Genomic DNA, 22,104 nt, shown 5'->3' on the forward strand with positions numbered 1-22,104 from the left:
CAGATCCAGTCTGGACTCATCTGAGTATGTGTAATCAGCGGTGCTTACAGGACATCAGCAGCTGTTCCTGAACCTCATTACCCAGTGCCCACTCCTCCACCTTCATCATCAATCACTCTCCTCTCTTCCTTTCTCTCAATCACTCTTCCTGATTCTAATCACAACCTCTTTTTTCATCCCTCTCTCACCCCTCTTCTTCCTGCTGTCTCTCTCTCTATCCTCTCATCACCACCCTCTCTTCTCTCTTTCACAATCCTCTCTCTCTTCCTTCCCCTCCCTCTCTCTTTCTCTCTCTCCTTTCTCCACCTGTCACACACTCCTCATCGCCCCCCATATTTTGCTTTATTATTAGAGCCGGGTGTGTTTACCTGTTAACATCTACAAAGTGTGTGTGTGTGTTGGGGGGGGGGGGGGGGGGGGAGGGGGTGCATGCTGTATATACAAAGTTGAGAGGAAGGGACCAGACTTTATGTGTTTTGGTTTTGTGTGTGTGTGTGAGAGAGAGAGTATGTGTGAGTGTGTGTGTGTGTGTGTGTGTGTGTGTGTGTGTGACGGAAAAAAACGGAAAAAAACTCACTTAGTGAGTTCTATCTTTGGTGGATAAAATTAATATTTGAAAACTATAAAGGAACCAATGGAAAAATACCCTCCCTCCCACACACGCACTCATATGCGCGTGCGCACAAACGCACACACATACAGCTCTGTCTCTCCGCTGGTGAACACACTCACAGGAGTTTGTTCATTTATTTATCTCTTCAGACAGACAGTGCCTGTTCAGCAAGCTTTTAGTGCTGCGCTGGGCTGGGCTCGGCTCCTCTCCACTGCTGCATTTCCTGTCCTCCTGAATATGTGCGTGTGTGTGTGTGTGTGTGTGTGTGTGTGTGTGTGTGTGTGTGTGTGTGTGTGTGTGTGTTTACATCTTTGCTCACAGGCTCTAATTGCACCATAATGGTCTCACTTCAATCCAGTCATTATTTGCTGGCGGGGGCAGCAGGCAAAGAAAGCATCAGATCTGATATCTAATTGATTAACACCCCACCCAAGGTGATTGATTGATCTGATATCTAATTGATTAACACCCCACCCAAGGTGATTGATTGATTTGATATCTAATTGATTAACACCCCACCCAAGGTGATTGATTGATTTGATATCTAATTGACTAACACCCCACCCAAGGTGATTGATTGATCTGATATCTAATTGACTAACACAGTAGGGATACCAGCTGACACCGGCCCAGTTGTGGGTCCGGTCCACACCACAGCCAGCGCCACTGGCTTGGCACAGAGGGTCAATTTCTGACCAAAGATAATTTAACAATGATGCAAAATCTATTTGCTAATTTCATACCATGATTAAGATCCTAAGCACAACTATTGGCAGACAGTGTTTCTAGACTCATACTGTGGCTTTATACAGTACTAACATGTTCTGTGGCTTTATAAAGTACTAACATGTTCTGTGGCTTTATACAATATTAATGTTCTGTGGCTTTATAAAGTACTAACATGTTCTGTGGCTTTATACAGTATTAACATGTTCTGTGGCTTTATAAAGTACTAACATGTTCTGTGGCTTTATAAATTACTAACATGTTCTGTGGCTTTATACAATATTAACATGTTCTGTGGCTTTATACAGAAGGCCTATTAACATGTTCTGTGGCTTTATAAAGTACTAACATGTTCTGTGGCTTTATACAGTATTAACATGTTCTGTGGCTTTATAAAGTACTAACATGTTCTGTGGCTTTATAAAGTACTAACATGTTCTGTGGCTTTATACAATATTAACATGTTCTGTGGCTTTATACAGTAGGCCTATTAACATGTTCTGTGGCTTTATGAAATACTAACATGTTCTATGGCTTTATAAAGTACTAACATGTTCTGTGGCTTTATAAATTACTAACATGTTCTGTGGCTTTATACAATATTAACATGTTCTGTGGCTTTATACAGAAGGCCTATTAACATGTTCTGTGGCTTTATAAAGTACTAACATGTTCTGTGGCTTTATACAGTATTAACATGTTCTATGGCTTTATAAAGTACTAACATGTTCTGTGGCTTTATAAAGTACTAACATGTTCTGTGGCTTTATACACTATTAACATGTTCTGTGGCTTTATACAGTAGGCCTACAGTATTAACATGTTCTGTGGCTTTATACAGTACTAACATGTTCTGTGGCTTTATACAGTAGGCCTATTAACATGTTCTGTGGCTTTATACAGTACTAACATGTTCTGTGGCTTTATACAGTATTAACATGTTCTGTGGGGCAATCGGCTACAGCATCCATACTATACCACTTTTGTGTCCAGGAGCCCACTGGGACCAGCGTCCGAGTCCGGCCCCGGTCATTTCGCGGCCCCACACCATCTCTGTCTTCCACTCACTTCCTGTCACTCTCTTCACTGTCATGAAAGGCCCCAAAAGTAAAAAGCTTTAAACAAAACAAAAAAACTCTGTATATAGCTGCTTCACTGTAACTGTTCAGAGTAATATGTGTACCATTTGAACGTAAATTGGCAATTCCTTAAGACCCCCACTTCAAGAGTGATAAACAAGTTTTTTGAAACTCTCTAACACAAATGGCAATAGAACAGACGTTCTAAAGCGACACCTGTACTCAGTCTCGCCACGTTTCTGGGCCATACAGCTGCTGTTGGCTTTTAGTCCTGACCCTTGGAAATTTAATCTAGTGTAGCTCTCTACCTCGCTCTCTCTACTTCTCTCTCTCTCTCTCTCTCTCTCTGTCATTGAGCAGGAGACTTCACGTATCGCGGTCTGGTGAATCGAGTGCCCCAAACACTCCCTCTGGCAGGGGGCTGGCTTTGATTTGAACGTTCCAGAGCAACAGTGGTGGTGTGTGTATGTGTGTGTGTGTGTGTGTGTGTGTGTGTGTGTGCACTTCCTTTCCTCACGCGGGCTCACAGCAGCCTCTGCAATACATCAAGACCAGGGGAGGAGAGGAGAGGCCGAGGATCAATGGAAGGGAAATTGAATTGCAGAGAGAAGAACAGGAAACAGACGCTTAATAATAGCTCCCAAATCATAAATCACTGCCCACCCCCACCCCCCCCCATGCATTATTCAGCGCCACGCACAGCACGCGGGCCACAAAAACAACAGTGAGTGACCAATGACAGCTGGTCAGTGTGGGCAAGTGGACACAAACACACAGAGACGGTGAGTAAATACACCTCTTGGGGCGACACACACTTCAAGCACAAACGCCCCCCCTTCACACACACACCCCCTCATAACCCCTCAGCTCTGCCCATGCTACAGGAATGGCTCCTGGTAGCTTAGTGGTCCTAGTGTCACAGTATCTGCATCCATGCATTATTTATGCCCTGGGGCTTTCAAAATCCAATACTCTGCACATTTGTCCTGCTCATGAGAGTTTTGATTAGATTGGCCTACAGCCCTTGGTAAGCTAGTGAATGTGACTGCATTTATTTGTGTGTGTGTGTGTGTGTGTGTATATGTGTGTGTGTGTATGTGTGTGTGTGTGTGTGTGTGTGTGTGTGTGTGTGTGTGTGTGTGTGTGTGTGTGTTTGTCTGTATAAGGGGTATGTATGCATGTGCATGTGTGTGTGTGTGTGTGCTGTCCTGTGTATGTAGCCCTGACCTGACCCACAGACTGACCCTCTCCACAGAAGCACAAACATTCTTGGCAAGAACATCAACTACAAATGGAGGCTTTTATGTAAGGGCACAGCACATCACTTTGCCCAAACCATCATCCGTGACTCATGGTCGTGTGTGGGCTGTGAAAATGTGACACTTCAACATGGAGGGAATGCAAACATAATCTTACATAACACACTCTCATACTCTGGAGACTGCATATACCACAGAATATACATATGCCCCCATATACAGTACTACCCACTACTGCATATACCACAGAATAGACTGCACATATGCCCCCATATACTGCCCCCTACTGCATATACCACAGAATAGACTGCACATATGCCCCCATATACTGGCCACTACTGCATATAAGTATAAGTATAAGTATTTATACTCTTTTGATCCCGTGAGGGAAATTTGGTCTCAAATTTGGTGCATTTATCCCAATCCGTGAATTAGTGAAACACACTCAGCACACAGTGAACACACAGTGAGGTGAAGCACACACTAATCCCGGCGCAGTGAGCTGCCTGCAACAACAGCAGCGCTCGGGGAGCAGTGAGGGGTTAGGTGCCTTGCTCAAGGGCACTTCAGCCGTGACTACTGGTCGGGGTTCGAACCGGCAACCCTCCAGTTACAAGTCCGAAGCACTAACCAGTAGGCCACGGCTGCCCCCAATATACCACAGAATAGACTGCACATATGCCCCCATATACTGCCCCCTACTGCATATACCACAGAATATACTGTGTCCCCATATGCCATACAATATATATCCCCCCGGCCCCAATACCACACACCATATAGCACAGAGAATACAACCCCCATACATACCGGACACAGCCACCACACAACCTACCCCATACCCCATACCACCCACCATAGGCAACAGAACTCCTACACTCTAGCTAGAGTTTACCACTCACTCATGATTCATATAATACTGAAATAGTTTGTGTTTAGTTCATGTGTGTGTGTGTGTGTGTGTGTGTGTGTGTACGGTTTGTGTGCACTGTATCTGTGTGTGTGTGTGTACGGTTTGTGTGTACTGTATTTGTGTGTGTGTATGTGTGTGTGTGTGTTTGTACTGTGTGTGTGTGTGTGTGTGTGTGTGTGTTTGTACTGTGTGTGTGCACTGTGTGTGTAGTTCAAGACCTGAGCCAGGTTAGGACTGAGTCAGTTCCAGGGTCAGGGTCAGCCAGGGCCTGCTGGTTCAATGTGGTCTACATTCCATTATGCACTCCATTACTGTAGAGGTCACACTGGCCTTGACCCCTGACTCTCTACAGCCTGCCTGCCTGGCATGCAGGCATTCACGCAGAAATACAGCTCAGTGTAAATAACAACAACTAAACAAGACAGCAAACGTAAACAAGAAAGGAAAATTACACCCACGACATAGGGGGTAGGACTTATGCATACACTGATTCTCACACAGCGGAGGTGCTGCTCTGGATTCGAACCCAGATGGGCACATTTGAGGGATGTGCTGTCCGAGAGGGATGTGCTGTCCGAGAGGGAGAGCACATGTGAGGGAGTGTTGCCGCTATGGTTGATTCTAAGATCTGCCATCTGCCGTACCAACAAACCTGGCCCTTTGTGGTCAAGTGGCAGGTTTAGGGTGCCCCATCCAACCAGGTACGAACATGGCTGGATGGGGGCTGACTGCTCCTCCACATAATTACACTCACAATCTCTCTCTCTTTCTCTCCTCTCTCTCTCCCTCTCTCTTTCTCTCTCAGACTAACCATTTCCTGCCATGGCTAAAAAAATAAATAAAAACTGACCGGTGAATCACCAGGGAAAACATTGACAGACTCCAGCGTTGCTGTCAGATTCAGCACAGTGACCTTATTCCAGCGCCGTAAAAAACGACATTGAGCATTATCGTAAATAAGTCCCCTCCGCACCCCACCCCACGTGACTCATACCTCCCAGATCCACAGCCCCCACTATGTTGGCTGCAGGAGGCTGCTGTGACCTTACCCAGATACCCCTGCAGCTAATACCCATACTGCTGTCCCCCTAACTCCAAAACCCCCCCCACCCCAACTCCCCCAACTCTGACTCCGACTGTAACTTCAGCTCCTTTGGATGATTGTCAGGAGGAGGGCAGAGACATTTCAGGAAGAGGAGCTCAATCTGACATCTGGGCTGCCAGGGTCGGGTAATGTATGGGTGAACTTGCCCCCAGAGCCTGAGTCGCCACCATGACAACCCAAGGCAGGGAGGCGGGGAGGGAGAGGGAGAGAGGGAGAGAGGGAGAAAGAGGGAGAGAGAGAGAGATGGAGAAGGGAGAGAGAGAGACAGAGAGAGAAAGACATAGATGGGGGGGAGGGAGAGAGAGAGAGAGATGGAGAGGGGGAGAAGGAGGGGAGAAATTAAGGGGGGGGGGGGTAGAGGGTAGAGAGATGGAGAGGGAGAGCCGGCAAGGGAAGTGCCCAGGAGTAGAGGACACAGAGCTGTCTACACATCTGTCTGCCTGCCAGGGGCGAGGACACACAGCCACTACACACTGAGTCAACATTGTCTCATGTGTTTCAGCTCAAGAGGATCAACATGGGGCTTTGGTGCAATGAGAGAATATTGTGAAGAAGATACAGACTCTCTCTCTCTCTCTCTCTCACACACACACACACACAAACTCAAACATGTACTCCTCAACAGATTCATGGATAGACAGACAGACATACAGATAAGATACACAGATAGATAGATAGATAGATAGATAGATAGATGGATAGATTAAACAAGAGAGAAGGGAAGAAATACATGCATAGTTTAGGAAATATTCTGCAGAATCTTTACACACACACATCGTCTTTGAACGCACAGAGCAGTCTGTGGAGATGTACTGGTTGCACGTCACACACCAGGAATCTTTATGCAGCAACCGAGAAGAGGGAACGGGGGGCTAAAAATAGCACTATCACTATTAGAGGTGCGTACTCGTCCCTTAACCGGACTCTGTCGCCGCCGGGAGAGGTGACGCGGGGTGACACGCGTCGCGACTCGGTGTGTCAAACATTCACCGGTGGCACACATGAATGAGTGCGGCGCGCGGGGCATTCACAACGGTACCGTGCGAGTATGATCTTATTTTCATTGACTGCATCGTTAATCAAATCGACAATCAAAGAAGGGGACGCCGACGCACGCTTCCGGGCGAGAGAGTCGTCGTGTCGAAAACGAACAGAATGAAGAAGACGTGCAAGACACGCTCCTCGATGACGCCGCGCCGATAGTCATTGTAACCCATAACACGACCTCAAGCGCACACCCACAGGATTCCCTCACGAGCGGGGGAGACATGGACACAAGCTACAGGATTCCGTTGAGGTGTCTTCCACGTTTCTTTTCTTTCTTTTTGCCATTTTCCACATCTTCAGCGCATCAACAGAGCTTTTTGACAGATAACGGATATCTGAGAGTAAAAGAATCACAATATCCGATTCTCAAATTAATATTGATCCAGTAACCTATAATCAAATGACCCAATGACAAATATCTGCAATAATAATAATAATAATAATAATAATAATAATAATAATAATACAAACAGGGAAGAACCTCATAACTGTCCGATTAAACAAAGCAGAGCATGAAGCAACTACTTAGTAGGCTATCACTTAGGCTACTTTGTGAAATTACATGAGGCTATAAAGCCTATGTTTAATGCGATATATTACATAATTATTGACTTAATGCATAACAACTGTGGTAAGTTACTTTCATTTTTCAGAATATGCAGGAAGCACTTGTAAGCACAATGATGTTTTGTAGGCTGCCAAATCAAAATCTCCAACCACCTCAGCAGTACCGGTACCGCGCAACAGAGATAGGCTGTTTTCTCCACTTACCCCCGACACAGAGCAGTGACATGTCTTGTAGTAGCTTTGAGAAGCGCAAGCTGTCCTCTACCGGCCCCCCTGCCTCTCCTCTCCGGAGTTGGGTAGCTATAGGCTACGTGCTGAGATTGGATGCTGTTCACTTCAAAACCAATCCGTTTTCAAAGACAAGGGGAGGGGGGACAAAAGTCGTATGCCTTCAAACCAGCTGAACAGCAACTAAGTGGTTACGTCCCGTACACCGCTCGCCTCTCTCTCTCTCTCTCTCTGTCTTTCTCTTCCGCAGGACGGTGTGTATGTGCGTGTGTGTGTGTGGCAGCCTCGCCTTAGTGCCTCGCTCGCCCGCGCTCAGCCATCTTGTTTCAGCACCAGTGCGGCGGGGACAGCTCAGCGCGTGACGTCACGCTGATGAGACGCAGCAGGAGCCACGAGCCATACTGGAGACATATCTGACCACTCGCCGCGGCAGCGGAGTTTCTTTCCCTCCCACACACTTTTTTTTCTTGAAAGGAGCTCCCGGAAAACGCACAGAGAATAATAAACAGCCTCAGCCACAGCCAGGAAACCGATTCATTCAAGTCAGCCGAGTGACATTAACAAACAAGCCACATTATGTTGGCCGTCGGCACCTCATAAGAGAGAGACTCCATCAGAATGGAGACCTAGATGCTGTATTCCAAAATATTCGTTTAACATTAGGAAAAGACACACTTCTCAGCTGTTATCGAAATCCAGAATATTAAAGCTGTAGGCTATATCAGCAATTAGCTTACTAGGCTACACGTCAATTTGACAATGGTTAGAGTAAGCTATTCTTGAAAGGTGGCTACTGCATTAGAAGTTATCAAACGGACCGGGCGTGTTAAACAACTAGTATAGCGCCTGTGTGCGCAGCTCATTAATGTTTCCCCTGTGCATAGGAGTTGCGTAAAATGATCCATCAAAATCTATCGCCAATCACTGGCAGCCTTACACGTGCGTTCTCCGGAATTACAAAACCTCTGCGCCAGCTGCCTCCCGCGAACGAGGGGCCGGGGTGCTTTTAGCTCACGCCTCCCACCCGGTGGCAGTCGAGCGGAGATGCGCCAGTCTACCTGGATTCGCTAGTATTTACTGTAGACCCGTCCCGGACCCTTACACGCGCACACACACAAACACCCACTGGCGGGCTCAAACTTCTTGGGCCTGTACTACGAAGGGAGCTTAACCTACCCAGATGTAACCCAGGGTTACTTTGTTAAACCGGGGTTGACAAAACCTGGTTATCGTCTTAAGTGGTGTTACAGTTTTTTCAGTCGCTAACAAGCGTTTGTCCAACCAGTTGTCACATTTTCAAAACTCTAAATACAGTTAGCACAGCATCGGTCTTTTGTGGCCATACCATTCACACATTTCATGTCATTTTTACACGATATGCAGTCAGTGAACACATTTCCACAATGCTTACATTTTCTTATCAGACAAGCTATACCTCCCAACAAAATTATGGATTGTTTTTGCAGTATTTACAAATGTTAACACACAACATTCCACAATAGCAAAAACAATATTCCAAACTTTAGATACAGTATAAAAACCTCTGCTTCTGCAATGATATCAGTTCAAAACAATATATCTCAGCTGATAATAAACAAACAATTAAATAATTGACACACAATTGATTTATGTTGGGTAAATTGGGCCAACCATAGCTGATTCCAGTCTGGCTTAGACTCAGTGGCAGGGGTTATTTTTTTCTATTACATTGACACGTACACAGTAAAAGGAGGACTTTGAGGAGTGATGTTTTTAGAAACAGAAACAGAAAAAGACAAACACTGTAATGTCTGGATGAGGAAGAGTAAGAGCAAGGGGCCCAGGGAGAAGAGCAGGAGCAGTGAGAGATGCAGGAGCAGTGAGAGGAGCAGGGCCAGGGAAAAGAGCAGGCCCAAAGAGAGGGCAAGGTAGAGGTGTAAGAATGCGTGGTGGTGGCATTCCAAAGGTTGCAAGTGATGAAATTCGTGCCACTATCATTGACCATGTAATCAATGCGATGTTGATGAAAACATGTGGCCTAACCCTGAAGATCCTGAAGATCGCAGAGATTAGATGCAGTAATTTTGTGCTTTTTTTAGTCCCGCCCCCCCCCCCCCCCCCCTTTTTTTATCTGGGCTTTTTGCTGTTGTTTTTTTGTTCGGAATGCTCTTGTGTGTTTCATGGATATTTTGTTGTTTACTGAAAGCAATACTGTAAAACTTTTTCTGTTCTATCATACTGTAAACAGTACTTCTACTGTACCTCCTGTAGTAAACAGTAAAGGAAAAAATAAACTGATTTGCTTTTTACTGGAATGCTTTTGAATGTGAACATAACATGTGGACATACAGTTCCCAACCAAGACATTTAGTGTAAAAATTGCATGCAAATACCTGTAAAACTGAAACATAAAGGTCTATGCATTTTTGTAATGTCAACAATAGCCAGTATTTTGAAACCTGGTGTACTTTGATTGTGAAAACAAGTGTCATTCTTTGACAGAATAATTTAATTTTGAGTCAGATTTCCAGTGTTTTGGTAAAGTTAGTGTGTGCAGAGAAATATGTGTTAGTAATATATTTAACAAAATGTGTTTTTGAGGAAAAAATTATCCATTTGGCCAATTGTGTTTTCTAGGTGTGAGTCTGTGTTAAGAGTTTAGAAAAAGTATCTGAAATATGGGTAAGCGCTTGTTAGCGATTGAAAAAAACTGTAATCGGTACTACGACGCTGATTATGAAGTTGATTTGTTGAGCCGGGGTTAACCTAATTGGAGTTTGTGCGCGTTCACATAAAACAGGCAGGTTGCAGCGCAAGTCACCACTTTCAATGATGACGCGATCACCTTATTTTACGGATGAGGAATGCACAATTATTATGCCAAGTTATGAGGAATTAAAACCCACTCTACGACAAAAATCAAATACGTCGGCAGCAGGCTTGGAATTTCAGCATTTTAGGGGCAAGGCCACTTGGCCTTCAGTTGGGCATATTTGGTGGTGGGCACAAAGGCCACATGTCAGGGCACCAAGGCCAAAGTTAACTATACAGTAGTATGCTATAAAAATGATCAAAGTTGTATTCACTGCAGTAGACCTGCTAAGCATGCATCTAGGCTATTTGAGTTTCTTAAAGCTGAGCTGTGCTTAAATTGTTCAATACATGATTTCATAACAGGCCAAATATAAAATAAATGTTAAATATAGCCTAGATATCTGAAAATATTAGATCAGATGATTTACAGTTATATGTAATATGTCATGTTTTATGTTTTTGTAATGTTTTATACAGTGCACTGTAAAAAATAATAAGTAATGGTTACTTGAAAAAAGGGTGGAAACTCGTTGCCTTAAATAAGTTAAGTAAACAAAACTTTTCTCTTCCAAGTTATGTTTACTTGATGTCTACAAGTAATGCTTACTTAGAAGAAGTTATCCTTACTTAAGACTTTAAAGTTCTGGTTACTTACTTCCAACTAGTAAAGTTTACTTCATGCCCTCAAGTAAAGCTTACTTGAAACAAAGTTGTATTTACTACTGTTAAATGAGTTACCCTTACTTTAAGTTGTAAAGGGTACTTTATGTTGGATAGTAAAGTTTACTTGCAGAATATACACAAATAGTTGGCACTATTAGATTAGATAACTTTATTGTCATTTTGCAGAGTACAAGCACAAAGACAACAAAATGCAGTTTGCATCTAACTAGAAGTGCAAAAAAAGCAGAAAAATGCAATCTGATATACAAAGACAGGTGGTGCATAGACAGGATAAGAAATATGCGGTGTAAACAGTAGTATACAGTTGGTTTACAGAAGGTGGTTTAGAGTAATATAAATTAGGTATAAATATGTGCAGTGTATTAGCAGAATAAATATGGATATTCGGTATGAACCATATAGACATATATGTACAGTATACAGCTATGTGCAGTGTGGTAACAGTACTGTAGTGCAGAAACAGTAACATTATAACAGTAGTAAGAATACGTGTATGTGCAGGATGAATAGTATGAAGAGCAGTAGAAAATGCCAGGTATAAGTGTAATTACAGTATGTACATTTGTAAATAAATAGAACACTATGGGTGGAATAGGGTAGTGCAATTGTCCGCGGGGGTTGGGTGTCCCCCGTCAAGGTTTCCATGGTCATGGTGGACACCTCAACAGGCACAGGCAAGGAGGCATTGGGCGGGGGCTTAGTTGGTTGGTTGTCACCGGGATGCAGAGCTAGAGTTCAGATTCCAAAAATAATTCAGTGGAAATGCATGGATTCCAGTTGCTGCTACTGGAAGAAACTGGAATCCATGCATTTCCACTGAATTATTTTTGGAATCTGATCCCTTATCATACCTGTTCATTCTTACTCGTTGCTCGACTTATCGTGACTAAATTCAAGATGGCTGCAAACGTTAAACTTCGTGAAGATACTGTCTGTATAAATCGTCTTGTAAGTAAACTACCAGTGCTTTTTCAAAGTTCTCAATGTCTCGTTTTAAATGTCAGGGCCCTCGGAAGTCTACCAATGAAGTGTGGAGATACATTGAGCCTCGTAAATGGGTGTAAAACAGTGATTTATTTTCATGGCTAGCCCGATGCCGAAGCACCACTACTGAAAAAGCTGTTGGTAGCATCGGCTAACTAGCGCCAGATTTTGGAGTGCAGGGGACAAGTCGAGATGGGCTATGAGACATACGTTCACACTCGGTATCATGTTTCAATACACTTTAGGTCAATATCACACCGGAATTCTCCTTTAAGTAGGCTAGCCCCCATTGACTGATTTAGTGTACACCTAATCCTGTGAACATTTCAGATGCAACACCATTGCCAAACGCACATGGCAGCAGGTGAAAATGAAACACAAAAACATTATTCAGAATATAGGTTTATAGTTATAGCTTGCATTAATATTTCTTAATTATGAAAACATGTAGGCTAGGCCTATGCTTATAGCCTTCACTTGGCCTCTGTTTTACAGCTAACAAGAAAAAGCTGTCTTTGAACACTACTGTAAGGCACCAGAGTGTTTTACAGTAGCAGAGGAGTTGGCCATCGCAAATAATAGTGGAAGGCCGATTATGGAAAGGGGTTGAAGGAGGCATTCGGTCGGATTCTGGTGCTGTGGAAATGTGTAGCCTTTATGTGCAGGGTACATTAATATGACATTCAATTCAACTCAATTTTTCCAATTCAAGTTTGTTAAAATTGTGCGCTCCAATGTCGTAGCCTATGGATCATCCAGGTAAGCTGACATTTTCTCGAATTGTTAGTGGAGGGGTGGTACTTATAAAGGGTGTGATTAACGGAAACCTCGGGTTAACCAAGAACATAACCTGCTCGGAGCAGGTTTGAGATGCAGCATAAATTGCCATGGCAGCATACCTCGGTTAAAACATATCCACCTTTCGTAGTACGGGTTAATCGGGAAGTTACGCCACACGTGATCAGGTTACTCTCGAAGTTACCCAGATAAGCCAGTAACCCCACTTCGTAGTACAGGCCCCTTGAAGGGCAGGGGCGAGAAAGCAAAAAGGGCATGTCACTCACAACCAGTGTTGGGAACATTACTTTAAAAAAGTAATTAGTTATAGTTACTCACTACTTGTTCCAAAAACTAACCGAGTTAGTAACTGAATTACTCTATGATGAGAGTAACTCGTTACCAGTGAAAGGAACTATTTGCATTACTGTTAAAAAAAAAGTTGCTAAAAGAATTTGGATTTTTTGGGCAGTTTTGAGCAGCCAGTTCAAATGAGTAGAACAGACAGGTGCTACATAACTTTCGATATTTATTAGATATATATATAGATAGATAGATACTTTATTGATCCCAAGGGGAAATTCAAGATAGGCTACCTACGGTTGACTTCAGCCTGTGTCATAGGTTTTTGTTGTGAGGCAGAAAGATCTAGCTTTTGCTGCTTGGAGGACTTTGCTCCGAGTCCTTCTTTGCTAGTGGATGGTAAGCTATCATCTGTGGTGGAGGTATCGGTGTTTTTGGCCACTAGCTTTAGATGCGTGTGTGAGATGCTTCATTAAATTAGAGTTGCTTACAACGGATGTCGACAAAGTCTTCGCTCCTGGACATAATGTACACATTACATGCACGTTCTTGCCTTTGACCACAATGAATTTGAAGTAGTGCTTATATCTCCACCTTGAAAATGCCAACTTTTCATCGGATTGCTCGTCGAATCTCTATTTTAGCTGTTGCGTGTGTGTGTGTGTGTGTGTGTGTGTGTGGCGCATGTGCTGGCAAGTGTGTAAAAACACTGGCTCTGATTGGCTACCATGAAACATGACTCTGCCTTAGCCAATCATAATCGCTTACGTCGTTATTAACCCACCTCCTCACTAGCTGTGAGCCAGGGGTGCATTCGGATTACACAGTTTATTCAATCAATGCATAGTAACGCACCGCATTTAACGTCCAGCGTTGTAACGCCGGTGATCCACTAGCATGCATCGCGAACTCCGCGACGCAGTATCCCTATTCATTTCTATGAGAAGCGAATTCAGCACCCACATAGGATTCTGGGTATGCGGTGCGACGAGTGGTGTGGCAGCGGCGCGTCAAAAAAGTTCAGCAATCCCCAATTTTATGCAAATGAATCCGTCCATCGTGAGGCCAGTATCCAATAGCAGAGTAATACGCAGGGGAAGTCCATCATCAGGTAGCCTAAACAAAACCTAATTTTCCGGTAGTGTGGTTACTGCCAACGTACAGAAACATGGCAGATGAGAAAAATTAATCATAGCAGTGTCTACATTTCAGTGTTTGTATGATGTGTGGCTAGAATCCTACAGGGACAACTTCATGATTGAAATGACCGCCCAACTTGCAAACTAATTTATAGATGTGACTTTCCCTCTGTAATTTCAAAAAAGTGGAGGGAAACATTTTGTTTGGTTGCTTACTAGGCTACCTGCTCTTGCCCTGCCGTTTCCACCCATCTACAAAAGGGAACGCCCATCAAAGCGTCTTCATTGAGGGTAGCGTCGCGATTTGAGGAGTTTGCATCGCATGCTAGTGGATCACCGGCGTAACCGCTCCTACACACAGTTGCGTTCCGTCAACGATGCCAGTTGTTACAATGTATGTGTTGTACCCGGACGGTTTTAGAGGGAACACCGGGATGAGAGTTCGAAACACAGAAGTTACGGATAAATGAGTTGAATGCAGTCAAGTGTTGGCGTCTTTATTATTGATAAAACCCAGCATAACATGGTGGTAGCGGTATGAAACGAACGTTGACATATGTCGGATGAAGACGGTGACTTGGAGGAGGAAGAAGTAGGCCTACAGTCTGAACACGTAGACACGCAATGACCAGCAAAAATATGGATGCGTTTGGACTGAAACCACCCGCAAGTTTGGATTGGAATTCTACGTGCCTGGTCCACTAGCAGATTCAGATGACAAAACGAAGGTAAAAGTCTTCAAATATCTGATAGGATAAACTGGAAGAGAACTTAGCGGAACGCTATGGGCTACACTCCTGTCAGGCGAAGACGAGATATTGGACAGAGTGTTAGATCTCTTTGACAAACACTGCAACCCAAAGCCAAACGAAACGGTGGAAAGGTACAAATTCTTCTCTAGAGACCAAGAGGAAAAAGAAACCATTGACAAGTATGTCACTGATTTAAGAGTGCTTGCAGACACATGTAATTTCGGAACTGTTAAAGACTCATTGATCAGAGATAGAATTGTGTGTGGAATCCAAAATTCGCACGTGCGAGAACGCTTACTGCGCGAGTCAGATTTGTCACTGGAGAAATGCATGCGAATATGCAGAGCAGCAGAGCTCTCTAAAGAGAATGCAAAGACGATCAAAGGTCAACATATTGAAGAGGTTCACGCAGTCAGGAAAGCAACAAGGGATCAGGGAGCAAGACCAAAAGAAATAAAAAAACTGCAGATTCTGTGGCAAACAACACGAATGGAAAAAAGAGAGTTGTCCGGCATATGGGAAAACCTACAGCAAATGCAAGAAATACAACCACTTTGCTTCGAAGTGCAAAGCCACAGGCACACAGGCCAAGCAAATACATAGTGTGACAGAAACTGATGAGTTTCAGGAAATACACTTAGCCTCTATTCAGATGGACATGAGCACACCCAAGGAAAACAACTATTTGCAACTATGTTACTGGGAGAGAGGCCAGTCAGATTCCAACTTGACTGTGGAGCGAGCTGCAACATCATTCCCATACACCTGTTGAATCCAGACACCCAATTAGAGGACACACAACAACTCCTGGTCATGTACAACAAGAGCACTTTAAAACCCTTAGGCAAATGCAAGATAAAAATGCAAAACCCAAGAAATAAGAAACTGTACAAACTTGAATTCATGGTGGTCGAAGGACACTCATCTGTCCCCCTACTGGGAAACAAAGCAGTACAAGGCATGGACCTAGTGAGGATACAGAAGGAGAACATCATGGCCATAGACAAAATCGTCACACATTCACATAGTGATGAGAAACCGATGGATGAAGTACACATCAGACAGCAATATGCAGACGTATTTGAAGGTGATGGCTGCTTACCAGGGACGTATGAATTAGAAGTTGATCCAAGCGTATCGCCTGTAAAGCTACCAAAGCGCAGAGTTCCGGTGGCACTGATGAACCCGCTGAAGGAGGAGAAGTTTGGCGGAAAGAGGAATCATTATGCAGGTTGAAAAAAGCACAGATTGGATCAGCAACATGGTAGTGGTCAAGAAGCCGTCTGGAAAACTGAGGATCTGTATCGACCCCAGACCTCTAAATAAAGCACTGAGAGACAGCATTTCCCACTACCGACGATCGATGACATACTTCCAGACCTAGCAAATGCAAAAGTATTCACAGTGTGTGATGTGAAGAATGGATTCTGGCACGTGAAACTGACGGAACACTCAAGCTACACAACAATATTTGCAACACCTTTTGGAAGATTCAGGTGGATGAGAATGCCTATGGGAATCAGCCCAGCATCCGAGGTCTTTCAGCAAAGACTGACGCAAGCACTTGATGGGTTGCCTGGTGTGAGCATCATTGTGGACGACATCCTCATCATCGGCAAAGGCGAAAATGACGAAATAGCAGTGAGGGACCATGATGAGAAATTAAAAAGACTCCTTGAGCGATGCAGAACACAAAACATTAAACTCAACTTTGACAAACTCAGACTGCGATAGAGAGAGGTGCCTTATATAGGCCATAGACTGACATCAGAGAGGGTTAAAGATTGACCCTGAGAAGGTCTGAGCTATTCACGAGATGCCCAGACCAGCAGATGTGAGGGGCCTGCAGAGGTTGCTCGGAATGGTCAATTACCTCGCTAAATTCTGCCCTCACCTGTCAGACAGCTGTGATGTCCTGAGGCAGCTGACCCACAAGGACGTGATCTGGGAATGGACAGACACACAGGAAGAGGCATTCGCAAAGGTGAAAAAAATGATCGCCACAGCACCCGTCCTGAAATACTACAACCCAAAAGAAGATCTTACCCTCCAGTGTGATTCCTCAGAAACAGGACTAGGAGCGGCACTCATGCAGACAGGTCAACCAATAGCATACGGCAGCAGAGCACTCACACCCACTGAAAGAGGGTATGCACAAATCGAAAAGGAGTGCCTGGCCATACTGTTTGGCATGGAGAAATTTCACCAATATACATACGGTAGAAAAGTAGTAGTACACTCTGACCACAAACCCCTAGAGACCATCACAAAGAAGCCTTTGCTCAGCGCACCGAAAAGGCTACAGAGAATGTTGTTAAGACTTCAGAAGTACGAAATAGAAGTGGTATTCGACCCAGGTAGGCTGATGCACGTGGCCGACACACTGAGCAGAGCATACCTGCCAGAATGCGCACCAGAGGGATCAGTTGAAGCTGAAATTGAAACTGTGAACATGATTCATTACTTACCTATATCTGAAGAAAGACTGCAGAGAATTCAAAAGGAAACAGAGAAGGACACCACTCTTCAGACACTGAAACAGAGGATACTACAGGGGTGGCCGGAAGCAAAGGCACAGGTTGAAGATGTGGTAAAACCATTTTTCTCTATGAGAGATGAACTAAGTGTGCAAAACAATGTCATCCTCAGAGGTGAGAAAGCTATCATTCCAAATAACCTGAGAACTGAAATCATGGAGAAGATTCACGCCTCACATTTAGGCATTGAAAACTGTCTCAGGAGAGCAAGGGAATGTGTGTACTGGCCCGGTATGCATGAACAGCTGAAGACATACATGGCAAAATGCAGTGTCTGCAGAGAGGTAGACATTCGGCAGCAGAAAGAGCCGTTACACTCTCATGACTTCCCATTAAGACCATGGGCCAAAGTGGTAACTGACCTCTTTACCTTCCACAACAAGGACTATTTAGTGACCGTGGACTATTTCTCAAACTTCTGGGAGGTTGACCATCTCCCTGACACCAGGTCAGTCACAGTCATCCACAAACTGAAAGCACACTTTGCACGCCATGGAATCCCAGATGTGCTGATCTCTGATAACGGCCCGCAGTACAGCTCTCATGAATTCAGACAGTTTAGCAAGGCCTGGGAATTTGAACATGTGACATCATCACCGACATATCCTCAGAGTAATGGAAAAGCCGAGTCGGCTGTCAAGGCAGCAAAGAGACTTATGGCAAAAGCCATGCAAGCAAAATCAGATCCTTACCTGGCCATACTGGCTCACAGACACACCCCAGCACAAGGATTCCAGGCCAGTCCCGCAAAAAGACAGAAGAACTAAGACACTACTACCGATGTGTGACAGTCTGCTAAAGCCTGCAGTAGTAGACACTGAGACAGCCGTTCAGGAGAACAAGCTCCGACAGGCTCACTACTACAACAAAGGAGCCAAGCAGTTGAGACCACTGCAGGAAGGAGAGCAAGTTAGGGTGCAGACAGAAGTGGGCCACCACTTATATTGGACACCAGCATCCGTGATGGGGCAAGTCAAGGACAGATCATACACAGTCAAACTGGAGAATGGGACCATCCTGAGACGAAATCAGAGACACCTGAGACCATCCCCTGGGGTCTCACCCAAAAAGGAGGCCATCAGAGTGGGTGACCCGCAGGCTCCCAGACTCATAAACACCACACCACCCACTCCGGCCTCACCTGACCCACAGACGGCACGGGAAGTTATCACTACAAGATGTGGCAGGGTCATCAAAAGGCCAGCACACCTCCGTGACTTTGTTTGAATGGACTTTGTGTTTACTGTTGCTCAGTGTTTAACATTTCATGTTTTGTTAAAAAAAAAAAAAAAGGAAGGATGTTACAATGTATGTGTATAAAGATGGGCATCGGCCAGCTTTTTGACGCGCGACATATTTTCAAATGCAGCGCTGCCTTCCCAGAATGCTTTGCGGGCGCGTTAAAGTCGCTTGACGTCACCCATTACACTACACTAGAGTGTAATGCGACACGACAAAATGTAGTGAAGTGCTAGTGGATCTGCACCGTTAGATTACCCCGTTACGGCTCCTACACACAGTTGCGTTCCGTCAACGCATGCCAGTGGGTGTTCCCGACGGTAGCTATGCAAATGACTTAAGGTATAACCGTAATTTGATTGGCTGGTGCCATCCGTCGATTGGCTTGATTGGCCGGGGCCGTCCGTCGGTGAAGCAACAGCTGAACTTCTCAACGCGAGCGACGGGAGAAACGCAACGCAACGGACCCACAATTCAGTTCGGCAACGGATGACGTGAGCCCATGTAAAGTGAATGGGATGCGTCTCCAGCACTGCAACGCAGTGTAGGAGCCGTTACTGAAAGAATAACGTCGTTACCTGGCGTTATTCCAAACACTGCTCACAACAGCCCCAAACTCCCCTAAAAGTTTATGATACAGTATATCAAGCATGAGACACGTGCCCCTGGCCCAGCGCAGAACGTTGGTAACTCCATGCCCCCTGGAGACATTTTTGAAAAATGTTCAAAAATGTTAAAATGTTCAATTAAATTATGACTCCTGGTGGGATTTGTAGAAAGAAATTGACATTGAGATTTACAAATATAGTATAACCATCAATATATTTAAGGCAAATTGTTGTAAAAAAAGATGCCAATTACAAAGCATGATAATCACACATGATTATCACATCACAGCCTGTGATGACCTGTGTTATTTGACTGAGGGCCTTCATCCATATAGATTATATAGCATAGCATGGTATATGGTTTAGGGGCCCAATTAAGGCATGCAGAAATGCGATGGGAAACAGTAGAGTCCTCAGGTGGGAAAGACGGGTAAAGCTGAGTATCGTCTGCATAGCAGTGATAGTCAAATCCATGGGAGCGAATGGTCTCACCCAAGGAAGTGTTGTAAATAGAGAAAAAGTGCCCTAATACTGATCCCTGAGGCACACCTGTGGTCAGGTCATGAGACTTTGATACCTTCCCTTGCCAAGTCATGCTGAAAGAATGTCCTTTAAGGATTCAAACCAGTCAAGAGCTTTCCCAGAAATTCCTAGTTCAGATAGTGTAGAAAGAAGAATGCCATGGTTAACAGTATCAAAGGCTGCAGATAAGTCTAGTAGAATTAATAACAGAGCCGGACAGTAACGGAGTACATTTACTTGAGTACAGTACTTAAGTACAATTTTGAGGGATCTGTACTTTATTATTATTTTTGGGGAGTACTCATGACTTTACTCAAGTACATTTGAGAGGCAAATATTGTACTCATTACTCTGCTACATTTCTATCCATAACCGTGAGTACCCGTTACTTCTTCAAAAAAAAAAAGGAAAACAGAAAAATCTCGGAAACCCTCAATTTGTTATTTCCCTCTCAAACGTGATTGGATTGTGCAGGCACCACTGATTGGGACAGCCTATCAGCAATCACCTTTAGCTTTCCGCCAAAGTCAACTCCGTTGTCAGATGTAGAGACGAAACCATGGACGAAACAATGGATGAAGACGCAACAGGTCCATCCCGGGAATGTGCCAACCCGTGGCCCCACCTCGCCAGAATATTTTCTGAACAAGTTAATGATTGTTTTCGCTTCAAGTGTTTAATTACAAAATAGTATTTTGTATTTGAAATACGTATTTTAAATACATGTATTAGGGGGACAGGTCTGTAGTTCTTCACATCAGTTGGATTAAGTGTACTTTTCTTTAGCAAAGGGGTAACCCTTGCCTGTTTATAAGAAGAAGGAACTATTCCAGAACTGAGTGAAGTATTAAACACATGCGTGACTCAGGTGTGATAGACTGCAGAAGAGTAGACGGGACAGGATCCAAAGGGCATGTTGTTGGACGACTTCGCTGAAGCAGTAGAGAAACCACTTAATCAAGAGAAGTGTACTTATAGCCAGAAGTAAATGCATGGAGATAACACCCTGTTGAGGTAGATAATATTAAACAATTTCTTTTGACAGTGCCTGCCAACAATACCACGAGGCAAATGTTGTATAAATCTTTATTTGAACGTTGCAAAGATGCTTAAGCTACATGTTTTCTGCCAGGTAAAACTTCTTATGATGATTTGATTACTAATCCAATTGGATGGTAGCCTGATGAGCCAGACCCACATTAAAATGTAGGGTCTGGGCACTCACCGTTGGCAGTGCTCAGTCCGAGGGGCGGGATAATCGGTTGTCTTTCAAATTCCCTCTGCACGCAATAGGACAGCGCTATGAGTCCCATGCGTTTCCCACCAGCGGAGCTAGTTGGCTAGTTCAAACTTTTGCCAACTTAAAGGGGAACTTGGCAACTATTTCAACGTAATAAACCCGTTTAGAAATCATTTGGATGGTTAAATGACCTGTTCCGGTGAAAATGGTGACTTTCCCCGCTGCGCCTAGCGTCCTCAGGCGAAAAACCAACCTTGCAACATTGAGACTACCGTCCCGGAAAGAGAAGTGAGAAACAAGAAACTAGTTTTAAATCGTGTTTCTTACCTTGTAATATCCACATAGTTCTGCCAAACTTATGCTAACCGTTCGCTAGCTTGTAAACAAATCCATGTGCTTTATTGTTACCTTTTCCCACAGTTTGAAATAGCATAATGCACAATTTCTCCAGCAGAGGGGGAAATCCTGCCAAGTTTCCCTTTAATAAAAGCTTAACTCGTGTCACACTGTTCGCCAACAGCAACACATTATCTTATTTGTTTTCAAGTAGCAGGGAATCCAAGCCAAACCGTTGCAACTCTGCCATCAATCATTATGTTAAGCCCGCCTAACGACTCTATACACAATTTGATTGGCCTGATAGAAGTTTAATTTTTCGAGCTCACAAGCCAACGGAGAGTTGCTAGACTAGCCGCTAGGGTGCGTCTAGATTTCTAGGCTAATTGGATGGTGCACTACTGATTGTATCCACTGGGAGCGCTGAAGAGGCTAAAAAGTCTAAACCCATGTGATCGTATCCACTGGGAGCGCTGAAGAGGCTACGTTTGGGCCTATGGAAATATGAGGCAGACAGTAAACACAAAAGTGGCATGATTGTCCCACAGCTTAAATGATCTCACAAGACAAGATGTATCAAAATAAAACCCACAAGACAAGATCAGGCAATTTAAACCAATACAACTCAGGTGCGCATCACTGGTATAGTCAGA

General features: G+C 44.2%; 1 protein-coding gene across 1 annotated transcript in view; it reads right to left on the reverse strand.

Annotated features, from left to right (window-relative positions):
- The window catches only part of LOC121717993 (protein unc-13 homolog A-like), an 81,915-nt gene extending 74,062 nt beyond the window's left edge, over positions 1-7,853 (reverse strand). Inside the window, exon 1 of the mRNA XM_042102720.1 lies at positions 7,514-7,853. Within this exon, the coding sequence (XP_041958654.1) occupies positions 7,514-7,535 (22 nt within the window). The 5' untranslated portion in view covers positions 7,536-7,853. The remainder of the gene's footprint in view (positions 1-7,513) is intronic.
- Positions 7,854-22,104: the final 14,251 nt, after the last annotated feature.

Source organism: Alosa sapidissima, chromosome 1 (assembly GCF_018492685.1).
Source record: "Alosa sapidissima isolate fAloSap1 chromosome 1, fAloSap1.pri, whole genome shotgun sequence".
Lineage (NCBI taxonomy): Eukaryota > Metazoa > Chordata > Actinopteri > Clupeiformes > Clupeidae > Alosa > Alosa sapidissima.